General features: G+C 33.7%; 1 protein-coding gene and 1 pseudogene across 1 annotated transcript; both read left to right on the top strand.

Annotated features, from left to right (window-relative positions):
• The first annotated feature begins 6,329 nt into the window (after positions 1-6,329).
• On the top strand, positions 6,330-7,817 carry LOC148694234 (uncharacterized; annotated as a pseudogene).
• A 13,786-nt stretch (positions 7,818-21,603) lies between these two features.
• Positions 21,604-24,051, top strand: LOC148694233 (uncharacterized). The gene is made up of 4 exons (XM_088700651.1): positions 21,604-21,818; positions 21,977-22,054; positions 23,298-23,359; positions 24,022-24,051. Exons 1-4 carry the CDS (start codon positions 21,716-21,718, stop codon positions 24,049-24,051), a joined length of 273 nt encoding a protein of 90 aa, XP_088556777.1. The 5' UTR covers positions 21,604-21,715.
• Positions 24,052-25,554: the final 1,503 nt, after the last annotated feature.

The raw sequence follows: 25,554 nt of genomic DNA, 5'->3' as shown, positions 1-25,554 counted from the left end.
AAAATATATTATAATTCATTTTTAAAAATTTGTAATCAATAATTTAAGACTTAAATTGAAAAAGAAAAAAAAAACAAAACAAAAGATAAAGATACGATCGGTACTTTGATAACTATTCTTCCTAATTATAATCGCTAAAAAAATAGCGACTGATTTCGCAAAAAGTCGCCAACTTCATACCGATCCCTCCCTTTTCAATTTTTTTTTTATTTTATTTTGTTAATGTTTCTTTTATTTCTCTTACCATAACAACAAACTATCATATTCGTGTTTTTCAAAATATATTTTTTTTGTGCAAAATATATTATAATTCATTTTTAAAAATTTGTAATCAACTGATTTAAGACTTAAATTAAAAAATAAAAAAAAAAGAAAATGATACGATCGGTACTTTGATAACTATTCTACTTTAGGATAATCGCTAAAACAATAGCGACTGATATCCAAACGGTCGCCAACTTCATACTGATCCCTCCCTTTTCAATTTTTATTTTATTTTATTTTGTTAATGTTTCTTTTATTTCTCTTAGCATAACAACAAACTATCATATTCGTGTTTTTCAAAATATATTTATTTTGTGCAAAATATATTATAATTTATTTTTAAAAATTTATAATCAATGATTTAAGACTTAAATTGAAAAAGAAAAAAAAAAATGATTTCATCGGTACTTTGATAACTATTCTTCCTAAGTATAATCGCTAAAAATATAGCGACTGATTTCGCAAAAAGTCGCCAACTTCATACCGATCCCTCCCTTTTCAATTTTTTTTTTATTTTATTTTGTTAATGTTTCTTTTATATCTCTTACCATAACAACAAACTATCATATTCGTGTTTTTCAAAATATATTTTTTTTGTGCAAAATATATTATAATTCATTTTTAAAAATTTGTAATCAACTGATTTAAGACTTAAATTAAAAAATAAAAAAAGAGAAAAAAAAAAAGAAAATGATACGATCGGTACTTTGATAACTATTCTACTTTACGATAATCGCTAAAACAATAGAGACTGATATCGCAAACGGTCGCCAACTTCATACCGATCCCTCCCTTTTCAATTTTTATTTTATTTTATTTTGTTAATGTTTCTTTTATTTCTCTTAGCATAACAACAAACTATCATATTCGTGTTTTTCAAAATATATTTTTTTTGTGCAAAATATATTATAATTCATTTTTAAAAATCTGTAATCAATGATTTAAGACTTAAATTGAAAAAGAAAAAAAAAAACAAAACAAAAGATAAAGATACGATCGGTACTTTGATAACTATTCTTCCTAATTATAATCGCTAAAAAAATAGCGACTGATTTCGCAAAAAGTCGCCAACTTCATACCGATCCCTCCCTTTTCAATTTTTTTTTTATTTTATTTTGTTAATGTTTCTTTTATTTCTCTTACCATAACAACAAACTATCATTTTCGTGTTTTTCAAAATATATTTTTTTTGTGCAAAATATATTATAATTCATTTTTAAAAATTTGTAATCAAATGATTTAAGACTTAAATTGAAAAATAAAAAAAGAGAAACTAAAAAAGAAAATGATACGATCAGTACTTTGATAACTATTCTTTGTTAGGATAATCACTAATAAAATAGCGGCTGATATCGCAAAAAGTCGCTATCTTCATACCGATCTTGCCCTTTTCAAATTTTTTTTTAATTTTATTTTGTTATTGTTTCTTTTATTTCTCTTACCATAACAACAAACTATCATATTCGTGTTTTTCAAAATATTTTTTTTTTGTGCAAAATATATTATAATTCATTTTTAAAAATTTATAATCAATGATTTAAGACCTAAATTGATAAAGAAAAAGAAAGAAAAAAAAAAGAAAATGATACGATCGGTACTTTGATAACTATTCTCCTTAAGGATAATCTCTAAAAAATAGCGATTGATTTCGCAAAAAGTCGCTACCTTCATACCGATCCCTCCCTTTTCAATTTTTGTTATATTTTATTTTGTTAATGTTTCTTGTATTTCTCTTACCATAACAACAAACTATCATATTCGTGTTTTTCAAAATATATTTTTTTTGTGCAAAATATATTATAATTCATTTTAAAAAATCTGTAATCAATGATTTAAGACTTAAATTGAAAAAGAAAAAAAAAATGATACGATCGGTACTTTGATAACTATTCTTCCTAATTATAATCGCTAAAAATATAGCGACTGATTTCGCAAAAAGTCGCCAACTTCATACCAATCCCTCCCTTTTCAATTTTTTTTTTATTTTATTTTGTTAATGTTTCTTTTATTTCTCTTACCATAACAACAAACTATCATATTCGTGTTTTTCAAAATATATTTTTTTTGTGCAAAATATATTATAATTCTTTTTTAAAAATTTGTAATAAAGTGATTTAAGACTTAAATTGAAAAATAAAAAAAGAGAAAAAAAAAAAGAAAATGATACGATCGGTACTTTGATAACTATTCTACTTTAGGTTAATCGCTAAATTCATAGCGACTGATTTCGCAAAATTTCGCTATCTCCTTACCGATCCCTCCCTTTTCAATTTTTTTTTTTAATTTTATTTTGTTAATGTTTCTTTTATTTCTCTTACCATAACAACAAACTATCATATTTGTGTTTTTCAAAATATATTTTTTTTGTGCAAAATATATTATAATTCATTTTCAAAAATTTGTAATCAATGATTTAAGACCTAAATTGATAAAGAAAAAAAAAGAAAATGATACGATCGGTACTTTGATAACTATTCTTCCTATGAATGATCGGTAAAAAAATAGCGACTGATTTCGCAAAAAGTCGCCAACTTCGTACCGATCCCTCCCTTTTCAATTTTTTTTTTATTTTATTTTGTTAATGTTTCTTTTATTTCTCTTACCATAACAACAAACTATCATATTCGTGTTTTTCAAAATATATTTTTTTTGTGCAAAATATATTATAATTCATTTTTAAAAATTTGTAATCAAGTGATTTAAGACTTAAATTGAAAAATAAAAAAAGAGAAAGAAAAAAGAAAATGATACGATCGGTACTTTGATAACTATTCTACTTGAGGTTAATCGCTAAATTCATAGCAACTGATTTCACAAAATGTCGCTATCTCCATACCGATCCCTCCCTTTTCAATTTTTTTTTTAATTTTATTTTGTTAATGTTTATTATATTTCTCTTACCATAACAACAAACTATCATATTCGTGTTTTTCAAAATTTTTTTTTTTTGTGCAAAATATATTATAATTCATTTTTAAAAATTTGTAATCAATGATTTAAGACCTAAATTGATAAAGAAAAAGAAAATGATACGATCGGTACTTTGATAACTATTCTCCTTAAGGATAATCGCAAAAAAATAGCGACTGATTTCGCAAAAAGTCGCTACCTTCATACCGATCCCTCCCTTTTCAATTTTTTTTATATTTTATTTTGTTAATGTTTCTTTTATTTCTCTTACCATAACAACAAACTATCATATTCGTGTTTTTCAAAATATATTTTTTTTGTGCAAAATATATTATAATTCATTTTTAAAAATTTGTAATCAAGTGATTTAAGACTTAAATTGAAAAATAAAAAAAGAGAAAGAAAAAAGAAAATGATACGATCGGTACTTTGATAACTATTCTACTTGAGGTTAATCGCTAAATTCATAGCAACTGATTTCACAAAATGTCGCTATCTCCATACCGATCCCTCCCTTTTCAATTTTTTTTTTAATTTTATTTTGTTAATGTTTATTATATTTCTCTTACCATAACAACAAACTATCATATTCGTGTTTTTCAAAAATTTTTTTTTTTGTGCAAAATATATTATAATTCATTTTTAAAAATTTGTAATCAATGATTTAAGACCTAAATTGATAAAGAAAAAGAAAATGATACGATCGGTACTTTGATAACTATTCTCCTTAAGGATAATCGCAAAAAAATAGCGACTGATTTCGCAAAAAGTCGCTACCTTCATACCGATCCCTCCCTTTTCAATTTTTTTTATATTTTATTTTGTTAATGTTTCTTTTATTTTTCTTACCATAACAACAAACTATCATATTCGTGTTTTTCAAAATATTTTTTTTTTGTGCAAAAATATATTATAATTCATTTTTAAAAATTTGTAATCAATGATTTAAGACATAAATTGAAAAATAAAAAAAAAGAAAATGATACGATCGGTACTTTGATAACTATTCTTTTTTAGGATAATCGCTAATAAAATAGCGACTGACATCGCAAAAAGTTGCTATCTTCATACCAATCTTGCCCTTTTCAAATTTTTTTTTAATTTTATTTTGTTATTGTTTCTTTTATTTCTCTTACCATATTAACAAACTATCATATTCGTGTTTTTCAAAATATATTTTTTTTGTCCAAAATATATTATAATTCATTTTTAAAAATTTGTAATCAATGATTTAAGACCTAAATTGATAAAGAAAAAGAAAGAAAAAAAAGAAGAAAATGATACGATCGGTACTTTGATAACTATTCTCCTTAAGGATAATCGCTAAAAATAGCGATTGATTTCGCAAAAAGTCGCTACCTTTATACCGATCCCTCCCTTTTCAATTTTTTTTATATTTTATTTTGTTAATGTTTCTTTTATTTCTCTTACCATAACAACAAACTATCATATTCGTGTTTTTCAAAATATTTTTTTTTGTGCAAAATATATTATAATTCATTTTTAAAAATTTGTAATCAATGATTTAAGACATAAATTGAAAAATAAAAAAAAAGAAAATGATACGATCGATACTTTGATAACTATTCTTTTTTAGGATAATCGCTAATAAAATAGCGACTGACATCGCAAAAAGTCGCTATCTTCATACCAATCTTGCCCTTTTCAAATTTTTTTTTTAATTTTATTTTGTTATTGTTTCTTTTATTTCTCTTACCATAACAACAAACTATCATATTCGTGTTTTTCAAAATATATTTTTTTTGTCCAAAATATATTATAATTCATTTTTTAAAATTTGTAATCAATGATTTAATACTTAAATTGAAAAAGAAAAAAAAAAGAAGAAAAAAGAAAAAAAAAAGAAAATGATACGATCGGTACTTTGATAACTATTCGTCTTACGTATAATCGCTAAAAATATAGCGACTAATATTGGAAAAAGTCGCTATCTTCATACCGATCCTTTCTTTTCAATTTTTTATTTTATTTTATTTTGTTAATGTTTCTTTTATTTCTCTTACCATAACAACAAACTATCATATTCATGTTGCAGTCTAAGATGGACCACTAATGAATCAAACATACGTCATGTTTACAAAACGGTTCGATGAATGAGCCACTATATAAATAGAACACCATTAAGTTGTTTCTTATTTACTTGGTGGCCTTTCCAAAGTTTTATTTACATTTACGACCAGCCGAGCAGTACAAGTTCACCATCTGACAATTTTTGTTATAAAGAAGGGGTGGTGGAGGACTGGATGATGGCGGCCGCATGCAGCTTGCCTCCCCACAAGGAGACGGCTGGTTGGGCGTCGTCACCTGTCTACTGGAATTGGCATTCGTGGTTTGAATGTAGAGTAAGCACACCAAAAGAGTAACAATGTAAACTGTAAATGTCTTGGACGCGGCCATCTCTTCTTCAAAACGAATTAAAGATTAATAATATAGAGATATTGTATTGGTGAAGGGTTTGGAGAAGTGGTGAGGAGGTGATGATTATTGGATTGAGAAAGTGTCCATTTATTGTGGTCGTCTTTGCCAATTACAGACAATGTGGCAGCACATTTGATAACCTGAAATATTATTTATAATTCTTTTTTAAGTTCAATTGGATGATACAATCTGGTTTGTTAATGCTGACTTTGTAGCTTGTAAATTAATAAGAAGACAGTCTGGCTTGAAGGGCCAGACTAGAAAATTGTTTCAAGTTGATCTTGGTAATTGAAACAAGAAGCTCTACCATTTTCAGAACATATATTAACAATATGGTTAGCATTAATCCTCAACATACTTATTCAACTGTTGCCATTTAAAAAACCTGATTAATAGTACACAACAATGCACACATTATTTTTTTCGAAATTCAGCAATATATTTTTCGAGAGTTTTATGTGTTGACACCATTTCTTGGCACACTCACATATTTACTTACTGTTAAAATGCAGGAAATAAACATGTTGGAATAATGGTAGGCTAGTCAATTTTCTTGTTCAAAGTTAGGCAAGTTAGGTTAGTCAAGCAAGATAGGTAAGTTAGGCAAAATTAGGCTTATGATCTTTTTCTTCCCTATATATATGTTTCATCTTGTAATTGTTTACATAAAGCAAATATACATCAAAATTCAATATGGTATCAGAGCTGTGATCTGGAAAAAAAAAAAAAAAAAAAAAAAAAAAAACCACAAAACACAGCTCTAAAGCAGCCACGAGGTCAACCATTCTAGGCATGGCCTCTCATTCAAAATGGGAAAGTCCCAACCACCCGCTCTATCTCCACCACTCGGATCAACCTGGTGCAATCCTCGTACCACAACCATTGGTGGAAGACAACTACAACACATGGGTTCAATCCATGAGTATGGCCTTAACGGTCAAGAACAAACTTGGTTTTGTTGATGGGACGATCAACAAACCAAGTGAGGATAATTTTGAGGAGCTGCAGCAATGGAATCGCTGCAACAACTTGGTCAAGACATGGCTACTAGGCTCCATGTCAAAGGAGATTTCAGGGAGTGTCATCAACTACAAGGATGCTCGACAAATGTGGACCGATCTGCAGGAGAGGTTCTCACATGTGAATATAGTTCAGCTGTTCCATGTTGAGAACGAGATCCATGATTGCGTCCAAAGCAATATGAGTGTAAGTTCTTACTTCACTAAACTTAAAAGTTTATGGGATGAACGTGATACTTTGTGTTCCATTCCAGCATGCAGTTGTGGAACAAAGAATGAGATGAACTCATATGTTGAAACTTAGAAAACCATGAAGTTCCTTATGGGACTGAACGAATCGTATGCTACGGTTCGAAGCAATACTCTTCTTCTCGAACCACTGCCTACGGTGAACAAGGCATATGCATTGGTCCTTCGACATGAACGCCAGGCAGAGGTTTCCAATGGGAAAAGCACACAACTAGAAACTGATGTCTTTGCAGTGAAGAATCTGTCGCGAGAACCTACACCTGAAGACAAGGAGATGCGATGTGGAAAGTGCAATAAAACCAATCACATCACCAAAAATTGTCGTGCACATCTCAAGTGCACTTTTTGCGGATGGAAAGGCCACACCTTCGATTTCTGTCGAAAACGGAAAGCAGCCACAGAGACCAAATCCAATCGTCTCTTTTCTTCAAAGGGCAATCAAGTTTCACAAAGTAACAAGCAAGAGACAGGGCCTAATTTCCCGTTCTCTCAGGAGGACTGCAAGCAAATCCTTCAGATGTTGAACAAGAACAAATCATCATTTGCCAATCAAGTTAGTAATCCTCCTAGTCATGAAGAACTTTCAGGTAAAGCCTTCTCTTTTCCATGTAAAGGAACCAAAAGTATTTAGATCCTGGACGGTGGTGCCACGGATCACATAGTTTGCAGTCCTAGTCTCCTTACACACTCACGAGCTGTTGAAAATCATACAGTTGAACTGCCAGATGGTTCCGTTGCCAAAGTCACTCACATTGGACAAGTTGTTTTCTCTCATAATCTTATCCTTGAAAATGTCCTATGTGTGCCGTTCTTTAGGTTAAATTTAATATCTATCAGTAAACTAGCCTATGATTCCTTATATGTCACCATTTTCTTCACCCAATTTTGTGTCATTCAGGACCTTCGCTCGGGGAAGATGATTGGGACAGGAACTGAAAAGGATGGACTTTACTACCTCGACCCATCAAAGAAAGGAACATGCAACAATATTCAAACCGTCTCACCAAAGCTTTGGCACCAACGCCTAGGACACCCATCTCATAAAGCCACTTCGTTATTACCTTTATTTAACAATAAGGCTTGTGATTTGGAAAAATGTTTAATTTGCCCATTGGCCAAACAAACAAGATCACCCTTTCCTTTGAGCTCTATTTCTACCAAATCATGTTTTGAATTATTGCATATTGATATTTGGGGTGGTTATCAAGTTGCTTCTATTTCAGGTGCCAAGTATTTCCTTACCATCGTAGATGACTACACTAGAAGCACTTGGGTTTATTTGATGAAACATAAATCTGACACAAAAGACATTTTAGTCGGATTCATTCAAATGATTGAGACTCAATTCAATACCAGAGTTCAAATCATACGAAGTGACAATGGCCCTGAGTTTAAGCTTGAGCAATTTTATGCTCTCAAAGGCATCATACATCAATCTAGTTGTGTCAACACACCACAACAAAATGGTGTTGCCGAACGTAAACACCGACATTTGCTCAATGTTGCTCGGGCTTTGCTCTTTCAAGCTTGTTTGCCAAAACGTTTTTGGGGGGATGCAATCTTAACCTCAGCTTACCTCATCAATAGAACACCCACTCTACTTCTCCAAGGTAAAACACCTTACGAAAAACTGTTTCACAAAGCACCTAACTATTCCCATTTAAAGGTTTTCGGTAGTTTATGTTTTGCTTCTACACACGCCCAAAGGCCCTCTAAATTCGACCCCCGTGCAATCCAATGCATTTTTCTTGGGTATCCTTATGGTCAAAAGGGTTATAAATTGTTTGATATAAAACACAATAAGACTTTTGTTTCTAGGGATGTTGTTTTTTTTGAAAATCATTTTCCATTCCAAAATCATACCACTTCCGCTGCCCCGTCTCCATCAAACATTACACCCTCATCCATCACGTTTGACTTGACCTCTCCCATTGAGTCGCACTCAAGCCTTGCACCCGAAGACATAAACACCACCTCTCCCACACTTACCGACATCACACCACTCTCATCTCCTTTACCTACTACAACTCCACCACCAGATACCTTATCAACACCTTCACCACTCTTCCCCACCTCCACATACCCTACACATACTCTACACTCTTCACCACTTCCAACCACTCCATCACCAGACCAACCACCTCCACTCCGTCGTAGCACTCGACCGACCAAAACTTCCACATTTTTGCAGGACTTTCATGTTGAGGTGGCCCTCCCTTCCCGTGTTGCTCCCACATCTTCCACAAGCATAGTCCAGTCATCAGGTACATCTCACCCCATATCTCATTATTTATCTTATGACCATGTATCCCCCACTCACAAAACCTTTCTCACCACCCTCACCATTATCAAAGAACCCACCAGTTTTTCGCAGGCTGTTCAGGATCCAAAATGGCGTGACGCCATGCAAAAAGAGATTGTTGCCCTTCATGACAATCGCACTTGGACTCTTGTGCCCTTACCACCTCACAAACATCCCATCGGTTACAAATGGATCTATAAGGTGAAGCTTAAACCTGACGGCAGTGTTGAACGCTACAAAGCTCGTCTCGTTGCTAAAGGCTACAGTCAAATTGAGGGGCTTGATTATCGGGAAACTTTTGCTCCAGTTGCCAAGCTCACCACCGTCCGCGTCCTCCTGAGTATTGCCTCCATACGAGGCTGGCATCTTCATCAACTTGATGTGAACAACGCATTCTTGCATGGTGACTTATATGAGGAGGTTTATATGTCCCTGCCTCCTGGGTTCGGACGAAAGGGGGAGACACGAGTATGCAAATTACACAAATCCATTTATGGTTTAAAACAGGCCTCGAGACAATGGTTTATCAAGCTGTCTAGTGCTCTCAAGACTGCTGGTTTTCATCAATCATGGTCAGATTACTCATTGTTCGTCCGAAACCGTCAAGGCAGTTTCATGGCATTACTTGTGTATGTTGATGACGTGATACTTGCAGGTAACAATTTGAGAGAAATTGAAGAGACTAAACTCTTCCTTTCCCAACATTTTAAACTAAAGGATTTGGGAAAACTCAAATACTTTTTGGGGATAGAAGTTGCAAGATCTAAACAAGGGATTGCCTTGTGCCAATGCAAATATGCGTTGGAGATACTAGAAGATGCTGGGTTCCTTGGTGCGAAGCCCTCACGATTACCAATGGAACCAAACCTGTCCCTTACACAAACTGATGGGACGCTCCTACATGATCCTTCTTCATACAGGCGACTCGTAGGGAGGCTAATTTACTTAACCATCACGCGACCTGACCTGACTTATGTGGTTAATATGTTGAGCCAATTCATGGACAAGCCACAACAACCACACCTTGAAGCGGTGCATAAGGTTCTCAGGTACATCAAACAATCTCCTGGACAGGGAATTCTTTTGCCTTCTACAGGTTCACTACAACTACAAGCCTTTTGTGATGCTGATTGGGCTCGGTGTAAAGACACTAGAAGGTCAATAACCGGTTATTGTATCTTCCTTGGACAAGCACCGATATCTTGGAAAACGAAGAAACAAAACACAATATCTCGTTCCAGTGCAGAGGCAGAATATCGTTCTATGGCTACTACTTGTTGTGAAGTTATATGGCTAAGAAACATTTTGAAGGACTTGCAAGTAAATCATGCACAACCAGTCACAATGTTTTGTGATAATCAAGCTGCCATGCACATTGCTTCGAACCCAGTGTTTCATGAACGAACGAAGCATATAGAGATAGACTGTCACTTAGTACGTGAGAAGATTCAAATGGGAATGGTGCAAACAGCTTACATACGGACCTCGAATCAACCTGCAGACTTGTTCACCAAACCACTAAGCTCGGCACAATTTGAGGTCTTAATTAGCAAGTTGGGTGTCATCGACATTCGCACTCCAACTTGAGGGGGAGTGTTAAAATGCAGGAAATAAACATGTTGGAATAATGGTAGGCTAGTCAATTTTCTTGTTCAAAGTTAGGCAAGTTAGGTTAGTCAAGCAAGATAGGTAAGTTAGGCAAAATTAGGCTTATGATCTTTTTCTTCCCTATATATATGTTTCATCTTGTAATTGTTTACATAAAGCAAATATACATCAAAATTCAATACTTACAAAGAATGAAAATCGATATTATTATGATTTTTGAGTCAGAGATGAATCCTAAGGAAGATTTTGGGACAGTAGTTGCTGGATCTGAGGAGGTGGAGCTCGCAATCGTACACATTCTTCAAAAGATCGAACGCTTCATGCTGCGGGTAATTTATATTTACTACTTAATTTCAGTATGAATGAAATAAATCATTGAATAACTGTACGTACTTGCAAAATTTTTGGTCGTTTTTTTATGTAATCAATTGGAATTATGCATAGGTATCTGAGCTTCTGGAATCAGGGAAGACGATTTTTCAGAATATTAACAAGGGGTTTGAAGAGCGCATGATTCTGTGAGTTGCAAAAACTAACTTTATTTTCTGTTGAATTTGTAATATATATTTGGGATTTCGGACGATTGAAATTTTTGGTACAACGACACTTACAGGGTGCACAAGGAAAAAATTGAGAAGTGGTAGGAAGAAAGAATACGCATTTCAAATCATATTTCATAAAATAGATGGATGGAATGATTTAAAAGCACAGTTTAGCAGAAAACATGTTTTATAAGATAGTCTGCTAACTTGTGGGATTTCTGGGTAAACTTCAATGAGCCATAACTTGCTCAAATCTCAACCAAATTCGACAATCCCTATGTCATAATGGAGCTAGAGAAGAGGAGAACAACATCTACAGAAGAGGAGAACAATCTTCTACCTGTTTGGAGTACAAGAAATGGCCGGAGATGACCTGAAATTGGACGAAAAGCTGGGCCCTTATCGGATCTTCTTATTTCCACGTTATGGGCTCACAAATAAGCTTGTAGTAGTGAGGAAATGAATGTAATAGTGGTTTGGTGCTCAACTCGCCAAAGTTTAAGAGGTGGTTGTGTTGTGTTTTCACGGGAGAAAGAGAGAAAGAGAAACAGGAAAAGAGATGAGTGAGACCGAGTGAGGGAGAGAAAGAACAAAAAGAGCAACGACGCAAAGGGTAAATGTCTTGGACATGGCCATTTGTTCTTCAGAACAATTTAGATAACTAGAGGATAATGGGATTATCAGACAGGATTGGAGGAGATGGAATACATAATCATCGGATTAAGAAATGATAAATGAAATGAAAATCTTACCAATCAGCTGCTAGCCCTTTGGTACACACACCAATTCGAAAAATAATAACATTTGATTTACAAATTGTTTAAATGGCTCAAAAGGAACAAGACGACTCAATTATACATAAATGCGTCAAGTATGCCATTACTTGGTTAACAAGAATCATCTAGCTCTTGGTCTAGAGTTGTCTCTCTTATGGTGACCTATTTACTTAAATATGTGGTCGAATATGACATATAAACTTGGTTAATAAGAATCAACTAGTTCTTAGTCAAGAGGCATTTCTCTTCCAAATATATATTGTCGGTTCAAAAACAATGAAACTCAATAGTTTGCGATAAGTTGCGAAGCTCATTTGAGTGACAATAAGTCAACATATGTGATAACCATAAAACAAATCCATTGAATATAGTTTAGAAACAAAAATCATAAAATTATACTTTAATAGCAATTCGATGTAAATCTCGAATGAATCACTCAAACATCCATTAGCTTTTCTAAACCAAACAACAAAGGTTCTCAAATTTTTTTTATTCACAAATACTCTAAAAACTAGAGCTAGAGCAACACAGTTCCGCCAAAGCCTACAGCTCATAAGCTTCCACGTTGTAGACCGATTGAAAGGAACCAATGAAGACAGAGGATGAGATTCCTTACCACTCAATGGAATTCAACAAAGATCATGTTCCAAACCACTCTACAAAACCGAACAGGAGAGAGATTCCAGACCACTCAATGGAATCTGACAAAGACAAGGTTCCTATCAATACAACGGAACCCAAAGGAAATGGGATTCCTAACCATTTAACAAAATCTAAACGAAACACGATTCTGAACCACTCAACAAAATCGTCAGAGAAAAAGGGATTCCAAACCACTCAATTGAATCTAGACGAAGCAGGGTATTGGGCCACTGAACGGAACCCTAGCGGAATACAATTCCAAATCACTCAACAAAACTGAATGAAATGCAAGGAACTTAGTTTAGAATGGCTCAATGAAATGAGACAAGACATATATTTGAAGCATCAACTCTCCATAACAATGGGTTAACGGTCATCTAGCCCTCAAGTTTCTCAAACATTTCAAATATGCATTTCAAGACATCGAAGTTAGCCATGAAAGACATTTTAGATCGTCGACCAAAGGCCACCCCCACTAGTCGCCGTGAGCCGCCGTCGGTTGGCCACGTGCTAGCACATGCGCCACAATGCCACCTCAAGCTCTGGCAAGCGCCCTCATATGCTTGGCTGAAGAGACTGAATATTTCATCGCTGAGATAGAATATTGCACTAAATCTAACAAAATTTCCACTATTTACCTGACAGAGTTAAGGAATATTTCAGAGAGTTAACAAAACATTCCCTTTCTTCTTCCTCCCTCGGTCATCGGCGTCCTCGCCTACCACAGTCTACAGTAATCGACTTTACCGGATTCTGTTGCAAAATGTCAAATTTCTGGGTAAACTTCAATGAGCCATAACTTGCTCAAATCTCAACCAAGTTCTACGATTTTGATGTCAAAATGGAGCAAGACAAGAGGATAACAATCTTATATCTGTTTGGAGTCCAAGAAATGGCCAGAGATGGCCTGAAATTGGACAAAAAACTCAGCCCTCGTCAAATCTCCTTATTTCCACGTTCTACGTGCATTTTCGATGAAACAAAGCTCAAAAATGACTTTGTGGTAGTGAGGAGATGAAGGTAATGGTGGTTTAGCGCTCAACTCGCCAAAGTTTAAGGTGGTGGTGGTGTTGCGTTTTCACGAGAGAAAGGGAGAGAAAGGAAACAGGAAGAGAGAGAGGATTGAGACCGAGTGAGGGAGAGAAGGAACCAGAAGAAGAAAGATGGGATGTGTGTCCCTCTGGCACACAAAACAAAGTCCGAACAAGACAGACAACAAGAAAACCAAATAATGGAAAAATGATCAAAATACTCTCGACTTCAAAGCCTCATAAAATCTTTGTTCTAGCACCAAATTTTGTTCCGCTTGTGCCCATGCATTTGTATCAACACGTACTATCCAGATATGCCAAGAAATGAGGTAAAACATGAAGGAATCTAACGTCCACATAAAACTCCGCTAGCCCAACAAGGGCATTTTAATCCTTCTGCAATCGAAAAGTTTTCTACACCGAAATTTAGGAACGCATCATGACAACTACGAATACGAAATACGAAATTTGAATGATGAAATCCAGGGACAAGATTTCACAATCACTGTTATGCTCATCCTCTTCTTCAGGAAAACAAATGGGATACATACGGTGTTTGCAATTGGAGGAAAATTGACAAATGTCGAGTGTTTAGTTTTTGGTTTCAGTGAGATATAAAGAAAAAAGAAACAATGGGTGTGTAAGTGTTAACTAAAAGAGAAGTGAATTTTCAAAAGGTAACAAAAGAGAAGGAACAAACATCCGAGGTCATAAGTTAGTAAACTACAATCAGTTTAATATAGAGCTTAATCTTGCATTGCGTTACACTATCATTTTAACATTGTCAGTATGATAGTATCAATGTCTTAGTTCTGTCCTCAGGAATCAGCCGGTTGGGGATTCAATTCGATTTATCCACGTACCAATATTTATGCCAATCCAAAGATCAAATACATGAAGCTGTTTGGCTTGAAGCTAATGTACAACAATACAACTTATAGAGCTTAATCTAGCAGTTTATTACCAAGTCCCATCATAACGACTCGTATAACACGTAATAATCTACATCACAGCAGAACAACACACAAGATAAAATTCATATATCTATAACGATTTGTATAACTGAATCTATGAACTTAAGTTTCAACTGTGCTTCATACTGCTGTAAGCTAACATTCTACTAAGATCTCAACATACAAAAAGTTAAAATTTGTATATCGAATGCCATAATGTAATACAAAACATAAAATCATAGTGCTTCGATAGTTCAAAAACTCAATTTACGAACTTTAAGAATAAGACAGTACCTAAGATATGAATCATATCATGTTCAATCCTGATCCTGCACTTTCTGCGGAAAATATTCCCTGGACAAGAACCCCATCCCAGAGTAGCTAAACGCCACAATTTCTACCTTGCCTCAGGTGCTCACCATCAGCTCCGACATTGGCAATGTACACCTCTCCAAATCACTCGGCAGGATCACATCCGTAAAGACAGAAATTCATGATGGCGTGGATCAGTGTCCACCGCTGCCAGCACCAGAATACTCAACTCCTTCATCCTCGTCAAAAAGAGTTTTGTGGCCAAATCGGGCTCCTTTCGCGTCTGTCTGCACACAATTATGGAAGGAAACCGATCGTAAACCTTATCATCCGTCAATCTCCGGAAAGCGTCAGCACTCTCGCACGATATTATGTAATCTGCGTCGCTCTCCATGTCGCTATCGTCGTTGGCATGCAGCGGAATTCCAGTGGGGTGGAGCTTGTGCAATCGACGGCCATATCGTATGAGAAACAGATTATTAATAATATAGAGATATTGTATTGGTGGGGGTTTGGAGAAGTGGTGAGGAGGTGATGATTATGGGATTGAGAAAATGTCTATTTATTGTGGTCATCTTTTGCAGATTATAGACAATGTAGCTGCTGAATGAGAAACTGAAATATTAGTTATAATTCTTTTTTAAGTTCAATTGGATGATACAATCTGGTTTGTTAATTTTGACTTTGTAGCTTGTAAATTTGTAATAAGACAGTCTGGCTTGATCTTGGTAATTGAAACCAGAAGCTCTCATTTTAGAACTTATACAAACAATATGGTTAGCATTAATCCTCAACATAATTTACTCAACTGTTTCCATTTAAAACAACCTGATTAATAGCACACATACTATAGATTTTTTTTTCCGAAATTCAGTAATATATGTTTCAAGAGTTCTACGTGTTAATACCATTTCTTGTCAAACTCGGACATATTTACTTACAAAGAATGAAAATGGAAATTATTATGATTTTTAGTTTCTCTAGGTTCATTAAATTATGGGTAAAATAATCATGGGGTTTTTGAACATTAGTCTTTGCAAAAGATTAAAATTTAAAAAAAACCTGATGCTAAATTACATATTCAATTTAATCCCTTAAAGTGTACTTTTATCAAAATTTACATTCAATTTTTGTTATTTAATGTGTATTTGTATTTAATCTCTCCACCTTAAATTTTAATTTTATTAATATGCACATATTTAGTTTTCTAATTATAAATTAATGTAAATGAGAAAATATTAAAAGAAATTTGTGATACAAAAATATATAAATACATAAGTGTACAGAAATGACTGTGCCAAAATATATAAAATTGACTTTTTTGTACTGAAGTATTTGTATCTACATGATTCGAAATATATTATAATAAACCTAAATGTATGTACCGAAATATATTATATTGAATATACATACCTAAATGTCAATACCGAAATGTATGTACCGAAATGTCAATATCGAAATGTATGTACCAAAATATACGTACCTAAATGTCAATACCAAAATGTATGTACCTAAATATCAATACCGAAATGTATGTACCTAAATGTATGTACCGAAATATAATATATTGAATTAATGTACCTAAAAGTCAATACTCAAATGTGTGTACCAAAATGTACATAACGAAATGCATTATATTAAATCAATGTACCTATATGTTTGTACCAATGGATATACTAAAATATTCAAATGTATTAATGTACCTAAATGAAGAATATACAAAAATGTTTTCGGAATATATATTATAAAAAAATTAGTTGCCTGAATGTAGACATTAAAATTTATTATGAAAAATTAAATTTAAATGTAATTAATACATTAAAATAAAAATAATAAGATAAATAAAACATCAAAATATAACTAATAAATGATATGATTAAATGTACCAGGGACTAAAATTGGATTTTAATCTTACACAAGGTTATAGTCTAAAATTCATTTTTTTTAAGGATTAAAATGAAGTTTTCTAAATAATCATTGCAGTTCCTAAGCTCCCATATGTTTGCTAACGCATGGAATTAGAAAAGTATGAGTTTTCTCTTAAAAATCGTAATCCAATACCTGAAAATTAGAAATCATATCAACAAAGGAGGATTAAAACTAGCTAGTTGGTTTCATTGCGTCCTTAATTCTTAAGTTTTCTAATTTCTTACTTCTCCCAATCATGTTAAGTATGCATGCCATGCATGACATATTTTCCATTTAGTGTACCAAAAGAGGGATTGTGGCACTTAAATAACATTGATGCCAAGTTTTCTAAAGGGCAATGGAATGGTGGGGAACAGAATTGCATATACCCCTCGTCATTTAAGTGTTTACCAAGACGTCAGGAATCAGAAATAGTGGGAATGAGGGATCATTGGATTCTTAGGTGGGAGGAGGTAATTGGGCTTCTGGAAACGGTGTCCATCCGAAATCAATTTTTGTGTCAATAATACCCTCATATTTTTATTCAAACTCCAAAATACCCCTTACAGTTTCTAACATTCTGCAGCACGATCTCTCTCCTTCCCAATCCCAACAATTTCCATCAAAGGAGCTAGGTCACTAATTTTAAATCTCACCTTGTCCTCTTTTTAATTTTACTGTATGTTAATATGGAATTGGGTTGTTCGGGTCGGGATACTCGTTATTGGTAATCATGGATAGCAGTGAAAGCTGGAAGGAGCTTGAGAAATTCGTGGAGATGAAGATGAAGTAGACAAATGCTAGAAAGAAAATTATCCAAGGCATATCAACGACATAGCAATCTCATATAGAAAACTGTCTACACTATGTCAAATACTAGATAATAATTGTATTAACAATATATACACTATCTCAAAAGTTTATAGACATTCTATCAACAATATCAGTACTTTCTCAATACAATATGGACATCGTACCAACAAATATCGACGTTATCTCAATTCTGTATTTATGCATGGGTACTTTAGATATTTCAATCCTTTTCACCCTATCATACATTTTTTTGGGTGCAACCGTACAACTACACCTTAAGGGTGCACAAGGAACAAATTGAGAAATGGCAGGAAGAGATCGAGAATTGTGTATGCATGATCCGTCAAACGAGGATGCCAATGTTCTTCTGCATAATGCTTGACGTGTATTTCAGAATGCTCACCTTGATTCCTGAAGGTAATGACACAATGTGTTCATTTGTGAGATATATGATATTACAAGTTTTATCCCGTTCCATAAACTTCTCATAATTTCTTGCCGACCTTAAGAGATATCGTCCAACTGGTTGATATATGTGGCTCAATAGGTTTAGGAACATAATTTAGATTGGGTCTGAGGAACGTTGCTGGTTTATTCTTCTTCCTAAAAGGTTAAGCTGGTAACTAAGATGTGTGTCAACAATTATGGTATATTGCTTGCTGGTCTAACTCTGATTTGTATTTGAGCAGCTCAACAATTTGGTTTGATGAATTTTTCATTCTGGTTTTCGTTATTTTATTCTTTGGGGTAATGATCCGGGAAGTTGAGGCAGTATGAACTTGCCTTCTCTAGAGATTCCGTAAACTGAGTAACATGTTTTAAGAAATTTCATGGATCCTCACACAGAAAATCGAGTACATATTGGTATATTTCTGGCAGTATTTAGAAGTAGTGAGCTTAGTCAATAGTTACTCGTAAAATTTGAAAATCTCAAGCGCCAATACCAGTTAAATTTTGACTTTTTGCTTTGAAGTATAATTGAGCTAAATCAAGAACTTGGTGATTGAACTTTCAAGTTTGTGTGTTTTCGGCCAAAATTCTACTAGTGTCTTAAAGTTGTTTGGATAAGCACCCAAACTGGTTAAGCTTAAGCTGTCTATGGCATATGTACTGCTGGCCGATATCCAGCTGATCATTTCTGCACGGTTAAAACCTTAAAATGTCGACAAACTAACAAGGACACTGATTTGCAAGTTTTCCAACACAGTAGCAGATGACCACGAATGGAGAGGTCTGTCTCCATTCATATAGCAAAGTTACAAGTTAAAAGCGCAATGTTAAGATTTTCTAGTTTGAACTGTCTGCAGCATGTTTCTGTGCTCATGTATAAGCCAATTAGTCCCTTATTGTAATAGACTAGTTGATGGTAGCCGTGTTAGCATATATTTGTAGCTTTCGCATATCTAGCGGTTCAAAAGATCAATCCATCCCTTCAATTTCTCACAAGATTGCGTGTTCATGATCAGTTTTTACAAACGAGAGCGATGTGTCTACCACATTTGTTTCAAAATCGCTGAACACTTGATCAACGAAGAATTAGTTTTCAAAGAAATGACGTCATTTGATGAATGAAGAAAAAAGATTGTACTTTATAATTACATCATATTTGCAAAATCAATAGATTGAGAACTATTTACTAAATATATACATAAAAGTAATGTCTTGAAGATCATTATCTCGTGTTTCAGAAGACTTATTCTAATTCAAATGACTAAAAATGAACAAGACAACCCAATTACTAATATACGTGATCAAATATGGCATTAGTTGGTTAACAAGAATCATCTAGCTCTTGGTCTAGAGTTATCTATCATCCAGCGACCTAGTTACTTGAATACGTGGTCAAATATGACATATAAACTTGGTTAATAAGAATCAACTAGTTCTTAGTCTAGAGTCACTCTTCCAAATGTATATCGCTAGTTCAAAAACCGAAAGTCAATAGTTCTTCGCTACATGCGTTGTCTTGAGCTCAATATTTCCCAGGTTCATGTAACGATTATTGATGCGGATAATAAAAAAAGAAATATGAACTTGATTCGATTTAGAAACAATTATGAATTTAGTTATTAATAAGAGAATTTTTGCTATTACATCATGCTAATCTCAAGAAGCAATGAGATTAGATAAAGAACAATATATATATATATATATATATATATATATATATAACACCGTCTTCAGTTGCAAAGGGTAAACATTTGGTAATGGCTTGAAGTTTCATCAATCTCGTATTTCTAAAGATTTATTTTAATTTACGACCACTCTGACACCTCATCTCCTTCTCACAACCTCTAGTACAAGGATGGGGTGGGTGCGGCAAGCAGTATGACTCCCTGCAATGAATCGGCTAGTCGTGCCTCATAACTGGATAACCAATGGACTTTGCACTCGTTTCGATGCACACCAAGAGAACAACAATGCAAAGTGTAAACGTCTTGTACATGACCATTTCTTCAGAAAAAAAAATCCAAATGGTTCAACTTGGTCTCTATAGAGGCTATTCAGATATCAGATAGGATTTGGAGGAGGTGATGATATCATGGGATTGAGAAAGTTCCTATTTAATGTGATGGGATATGCCAATTTTAGACAATAATATCTGTTGCTAATTTTGTTATTTGTTGTTGGGTTGATGTAAGTGTGACACTCTGGTTTTATAACTCATAATTTCCATACATGGTTTTGATCAAAACAACAATATGGCTGGAAGGGCGAAGCTAGAAATTTGTTTCAACTTTGAATCGTGTCTTGGTTTTGTAAAAATTTTACAGTTATTGGAGTGCTTTTTCTAATAAAATAATCTCACGAGCAAAATAAAGTTAAAAAAAGAAACCGTAATTAAAAAAACCAAAGAGGCTAAGACCCAAGCAAGATGCAGAACAACACGGCAGAGGGACCAAGGACTAAAACCATCACAAAGGGAAAGCAACATCAAGAATGGCATGATCTTAACATGAGATGAAGAGTTGGCAAATCCAATGAAACATAGGAGTGAAAAACTGTGTAGCAAAGCATGAATGACACTCTGTTGAGATCCTATATGAAACCATAAAAGTACTTTATGTACGAGCTATACCAAAAGGAAAAGCATTAGGAAGGGCCTCACCGCTCTACACATCCTTGTCTTCATGAAAACAAATGGGATACATACGATGTTTGAAATTAGCAGGAAATTGACATAAGTCGAGCGTTTACTATATGATTTCTGTGAGATATAAAGAAAAAAAAAAACAATGGGTGTGAAAGTGCTACCTTAAAAAAGGAGAACTGAATTTATAGAAGGTTACAAAAGAAAAACGTATCTTTGTATTGAATCGAATGAACAAACATCCAAGGTCATAAATTGGTAAACTATAATCAGTTTAGTATAAAGCTTAGTCTTAATGTATTAAAATTGTATTCATTTGAGTTTTCAGTCTCATTGATTGTATGATAATTACGTAGTGGGATCATTGGACATTAAAAAAGAAACAAAATACTCATCAATTTAATGAATGACTAAGAGACAATTAAAACCTCACAATCCATTTTGAAATCTTCAAACTCAGAGGGTGTAAGAGAAAATTGTCACAAGGGTAAAATTGATACTTTAAAGTTAAAAAGGGGAAAAAGGAAAAGAAAAGAATTGGAGCACAAGAAAAGAAAACTTGAATTACAATTGGGTGGGGCAACTGGAGCGTTCCATTTTCTCCGTTTCTGACAACTACGGCGGTGCTCGCTTCTTCCACTCCTCCTCCTCCTCCTCCTCCTCCATCTTGCCAAATAGCTCTATTTTTTTCCGGAAACCGTAAACCTCAAAACAATCTTCGTCTTCAATTCCGGCCCTGAGTCGAAGCCCCTCCTCTTTGCTTTCAGTCCAGCGGTAAGCGGCGAGCGAGGTCCAATTGCAATTCTCTGATGGGCGCAGTGAGCGAGAACTGAGAAGGGGACGGAGGTGGGCGTAAATGACAATGTTCGAAAGAGTTGTGAGTCAGGTGATTTTGGGTTATCTGGGTCGATACTTCAAAGATATTCAGAAACACCAGCTCAAGATCACCCTTTGGAAAGGTAGTATTATCAAGTATTTAAGTTATATGATAGCTTTTTGCCTTTTTTTAGTGGGAATTGATTGAATTTTGCGGGTTTTCGATGTTTTGAGTACTCAAAAACAATGAATTTATGGATTTAACAATGCCCATGTATTGAATTTTAATGTTGTTGTGTAGGGGTAGTGTTCTTGGAAAATGTGGAGCTAAGTCTCGAAGCATTTGATTATCTTCGGTTGTCTTTTGCTTTAAAAGAAGGTACTTTTGATTTTTTTCTTCGTACTATCATTGTTAATAGTTTAAGATTTCGGGGTATGTATTATGTTACTTATGTTGGTACCTGGTAGTTTACGGTTTGTCGCTCTTGTTTTTGCATTCGTGAGTAACGCCAATTGGCGTGTCTACCAGATTTTGATCTGATCATTGAACTTAAATTGCATTCAACATACTGAAAGTGTTAAAATTGAAAAAGGTCACTGTTGCTGGCAAATGTAATTCCGTGGTTCTAATATATCTTTTCGTTTAATTAGATTAGATCTCCACGTTACACATATTGGTTTGGATAAGCACAGTGTAGTTAAATATTTGTGTGCGTTTGTGTTTATTTCAGTGAGAAAGCACAAGTGGGATAAACATTGGCCAGTATCTGTATGCATAATACAAGTAAAGTTATGTAGGGAACCAAATCAGTGTACCTTTACCATTAAACAAGTGCAACATCTTTACTTTTTCATGGCAAGATAATATACCTGTATCATTGGAAATGTAGTTATTCTATGTAATACATTCAAATTACCAGGGCATTAGCCACAGTTTTAAAAATAGTAGTCAACCCATAAATTAAGCATATAAATTATAAATGAAGGATATATTATTATTTTTAAATAATTTATTTAAAAAGTAAAAGAACAATAAATTACAAATGAAGGTTTTTTTTTTATAGTTTGATAAATTATAACTGTGGCTAATATACCTGATTTTTTTTATAGTTTTTTTTTTTCATTGGAAATGTAATACAAATAGGATAGTTTTTTTTTATAACTGTGGCTAATTTACATTTCCAATGATAACATAGCGTAATTTATAACTGTGGCTAATTTATCAAACTTTTTATTATAACTGTGGCTAATATACCTGATAATTTATCAAACTTTTTATTTAGTATTTGAAGTTACTATCCTATTTGCATTACATTTCCAATGATACAGGTACACTGATTTTTTTATAGTTTTTTTTTTATTTGAAAGAGGGGTTGGTTTTATTTTTATTTATGTGTTATGCTTCCTATTAATACTAACTTATTAATTATATTTATCAAACTTTTCATTTGTAATTTATTTTTCTTCTTTTACAAGTAAATGAACTATAAAAAAAACCTTCATTTTATTTGTTGTTTTCTATGAGGTGGATATTATTTAGTATTTGAAGTTACTATCCTATTTGCATGACATTTTCTTGAATAACATAGCGTAATTTTTTATTCCTATTTATTGTTTTGCAGGCATATACTACATTTGGGTTAAAGTTATCGAGCTTGAGAACAATGAAGCAAACTCCCTTAGGGTAATTCACAGTTTCTTCTGGTTATATTGGCAGTTACGATTGGTTTTTTGTCAAGTTCTTTCTTTTTATTCTTATCTTTTATCTTTTTACATTGGTTCAAACTCAAGAGAGTCTTTGATTATTAGGCATATAGAGTTTTTCGTCTATATGGGCCCGCATTATTTCAACTACAAGAATGTTAGCTAGAATTTCAAATTGCAGTGCATCCCCATTTTAATGCTTGAATGATTTTGTTAGTTAAAATAAAAGTACAAAGAAATAAAAATAAAAATAAAAGCCTGATTTACTGTTTGTGGATTGCCATTTGTCTCTTACTTGGTTTGATAACACTGTTAATAAGAAACGAGATACCTGAATTAGGAAATTCAAAGGGTACAATCTCTAGTGGACAATTAGTTCACAAAAGAACCTACCCTTATCCAACAGAACATGACACTAGCAGGAAATAAACATCCGAAACATCAGATAAAAAACAGAAGACGACCGCATTCAAACCATAGTACCATCAACTGAAAAAGGATAGAGGGGAAGTTAATAAAATTGTTGGGTAACTCTTAGTTGCCCTTTATAAAACAACAGATGTGAGTGCGAAGCGTGGACCTGTAATGTTCTTATGATATATTCCAAATGGATTTTAATTTTGTCTGTCTTTAATATCTCAGGGCATCAGGCAGAAGAGGGGACCAAGTTAATAAGGTTGTGGAGATTAATGGTTAGGAATTTTACTGCGGCACATTTTGTGGAGAGGTTGAATTGATGACCATGAACAATGGTGGGGACTCCAAACTATGGCATGATAGAAGACCTGATGGGGAGAAATATGACTCAATACTATCTCCTTGTGATGTTTCCATGTCACTTTTGGTATTAAAGCCAAATTCTTTTCTTCTTTCTTTGTCATTTGAGTTGTTGTTGCATCTCTTGTCTCTCCCTCTGTTTGTTGTGGAATGATTGTCTTGTTTCGTTCAGAGGTTTGTTTATGGTTTTTGGCAAGATTTCAATTTAAAAACCTTGAAAGTACACTGGGCAATTACAAAGGTTGTATGACTGTTTATTTCTGATGTTGTATTTGGTATGGTTAGTTGGTGTAAGCAGGGTTAGTTTTTCAAGCTCGGTGGATATCTTGTCCACTGTATTGTACATTTTCATTTCTAGTAATGAAAATTTGTTTTCGTAAATAATAATAGATGAAACTCCATATTCTGACGAATAAACTGTGTTTCTTATGTATATATTTTGACTGTTAAGAAGCTTGGATAACACAACCTGCAGTTCCACTTTTGCTTCACCTCTGCTTTCACTCTATACTTTGGTGTCAAATCTGATAAACAGTAATACAGAGATAAACGTTGTCATGGTAGGCAACTTCTTTTTGGTTGCCTGATGTGTGCATGTATATGTAATAGAAAAAGGAATCGAAACGGTCAAACCGCCTAGGCCATCAAGTCGCCCGCCTAATTCATTCCCTGATTTTCTTCCCGACTAGAGGGGGAGCACAGTATATGTCATTACACAAGAGGTTAGGCACTAGTCAGGAGGCAGTATGGGCCTAGCGCCTAGGTGGATTTGAGTAAATTTACAATAAATATTAATACTTTGGTTATTTTGATGGAATGAGATAAAAGTTCAAATAATACAAATCTTAGTATTTTAGGATATATTTATCCAAGATCATATGAATTTATAGTGCATTTAAGCATAAATAAAGGTGCCAAATATATGGTTAGAAATCATTTAATCCTTGAAAACAAAGTTTTTTTACCACAAAAATAAAATATTTAATAAAAAATCAAAACAATTAAATAAATAAAAAAGGAAGGGAGGAAAGCTAAGATGCATTGAAAGGAGAAATGTGGGGCCCATTCATGCCAGATGTCCCCTTCTTTATAGATATTAGTTAATATGATTGCTAGGTGTCTAATTTTAATTGGGCGGCAGTTCAAAATATATTAAATATGGAACACTGAGACCTGATAGTGGTCACATGGAGTGAGAATTCTTCCTCTCGTCTTCTTCGCTGGAGTTCATAACCCAAATAGCTCTGCATTTCTCCTTCTTCACTTGAAAAATAGAAAAAGGAATAGAAACGATCAAACCGCCTAGGCCATTAAGTCGCCTGCCTAATTCATTCCCCGATTTTCTTCCCTACTAGAGGGGGAGCACAGTATATTTCATTACACAAGAGGTTAGGAGCT

Source organism: Pyrus communis, chromosome 9 (assembly GCF_041283825.1).
Source record: "Pyrus communis isolate YQ-2024b chromosome 9, ASM4128382v1, whole genome shotgun sequence".
NCBI classification, from domain to species: domain Eukaryota; kingdom Viridiplantae; phylum Streptophyta; class Magnoliopsida; order Rosales; family Rosaceae; genus Pyrus; species Pyrus communis.
Note: the sequence above shows the minus strand (reverse complement) of the source record. Positions and strands in the feature narration are given on the sequence as shown.

What these genes read in the sequence shown, in the direction of transcription:
- LOC148694233 (XM_088700651.1), top strand. Translation starts at nt 21,716, where the DNA reads ATGACAATGTTCGAAAGAGTTGTGAGTCAGGTGATTTTGGGTTATCTG. An exon ending in CAAGATCACCCTTTGGAAAG is followed by an intron (nt 21,819 to 21,976) that starts GTAGTATTATCA and finishes GTTGTTGTGTAG; the next exon opens with GGGTAGTGTTCTTGGAAAAT. An exon ending in GTCTTTTGCTTTAAAAGAAG is followed by an intron (nt 22,055 to 23,297) that starts GTACTTTTGATT and finishes ATTGTTTTGCAG; the next exon opens with GCATATACTACATTTGGGTT.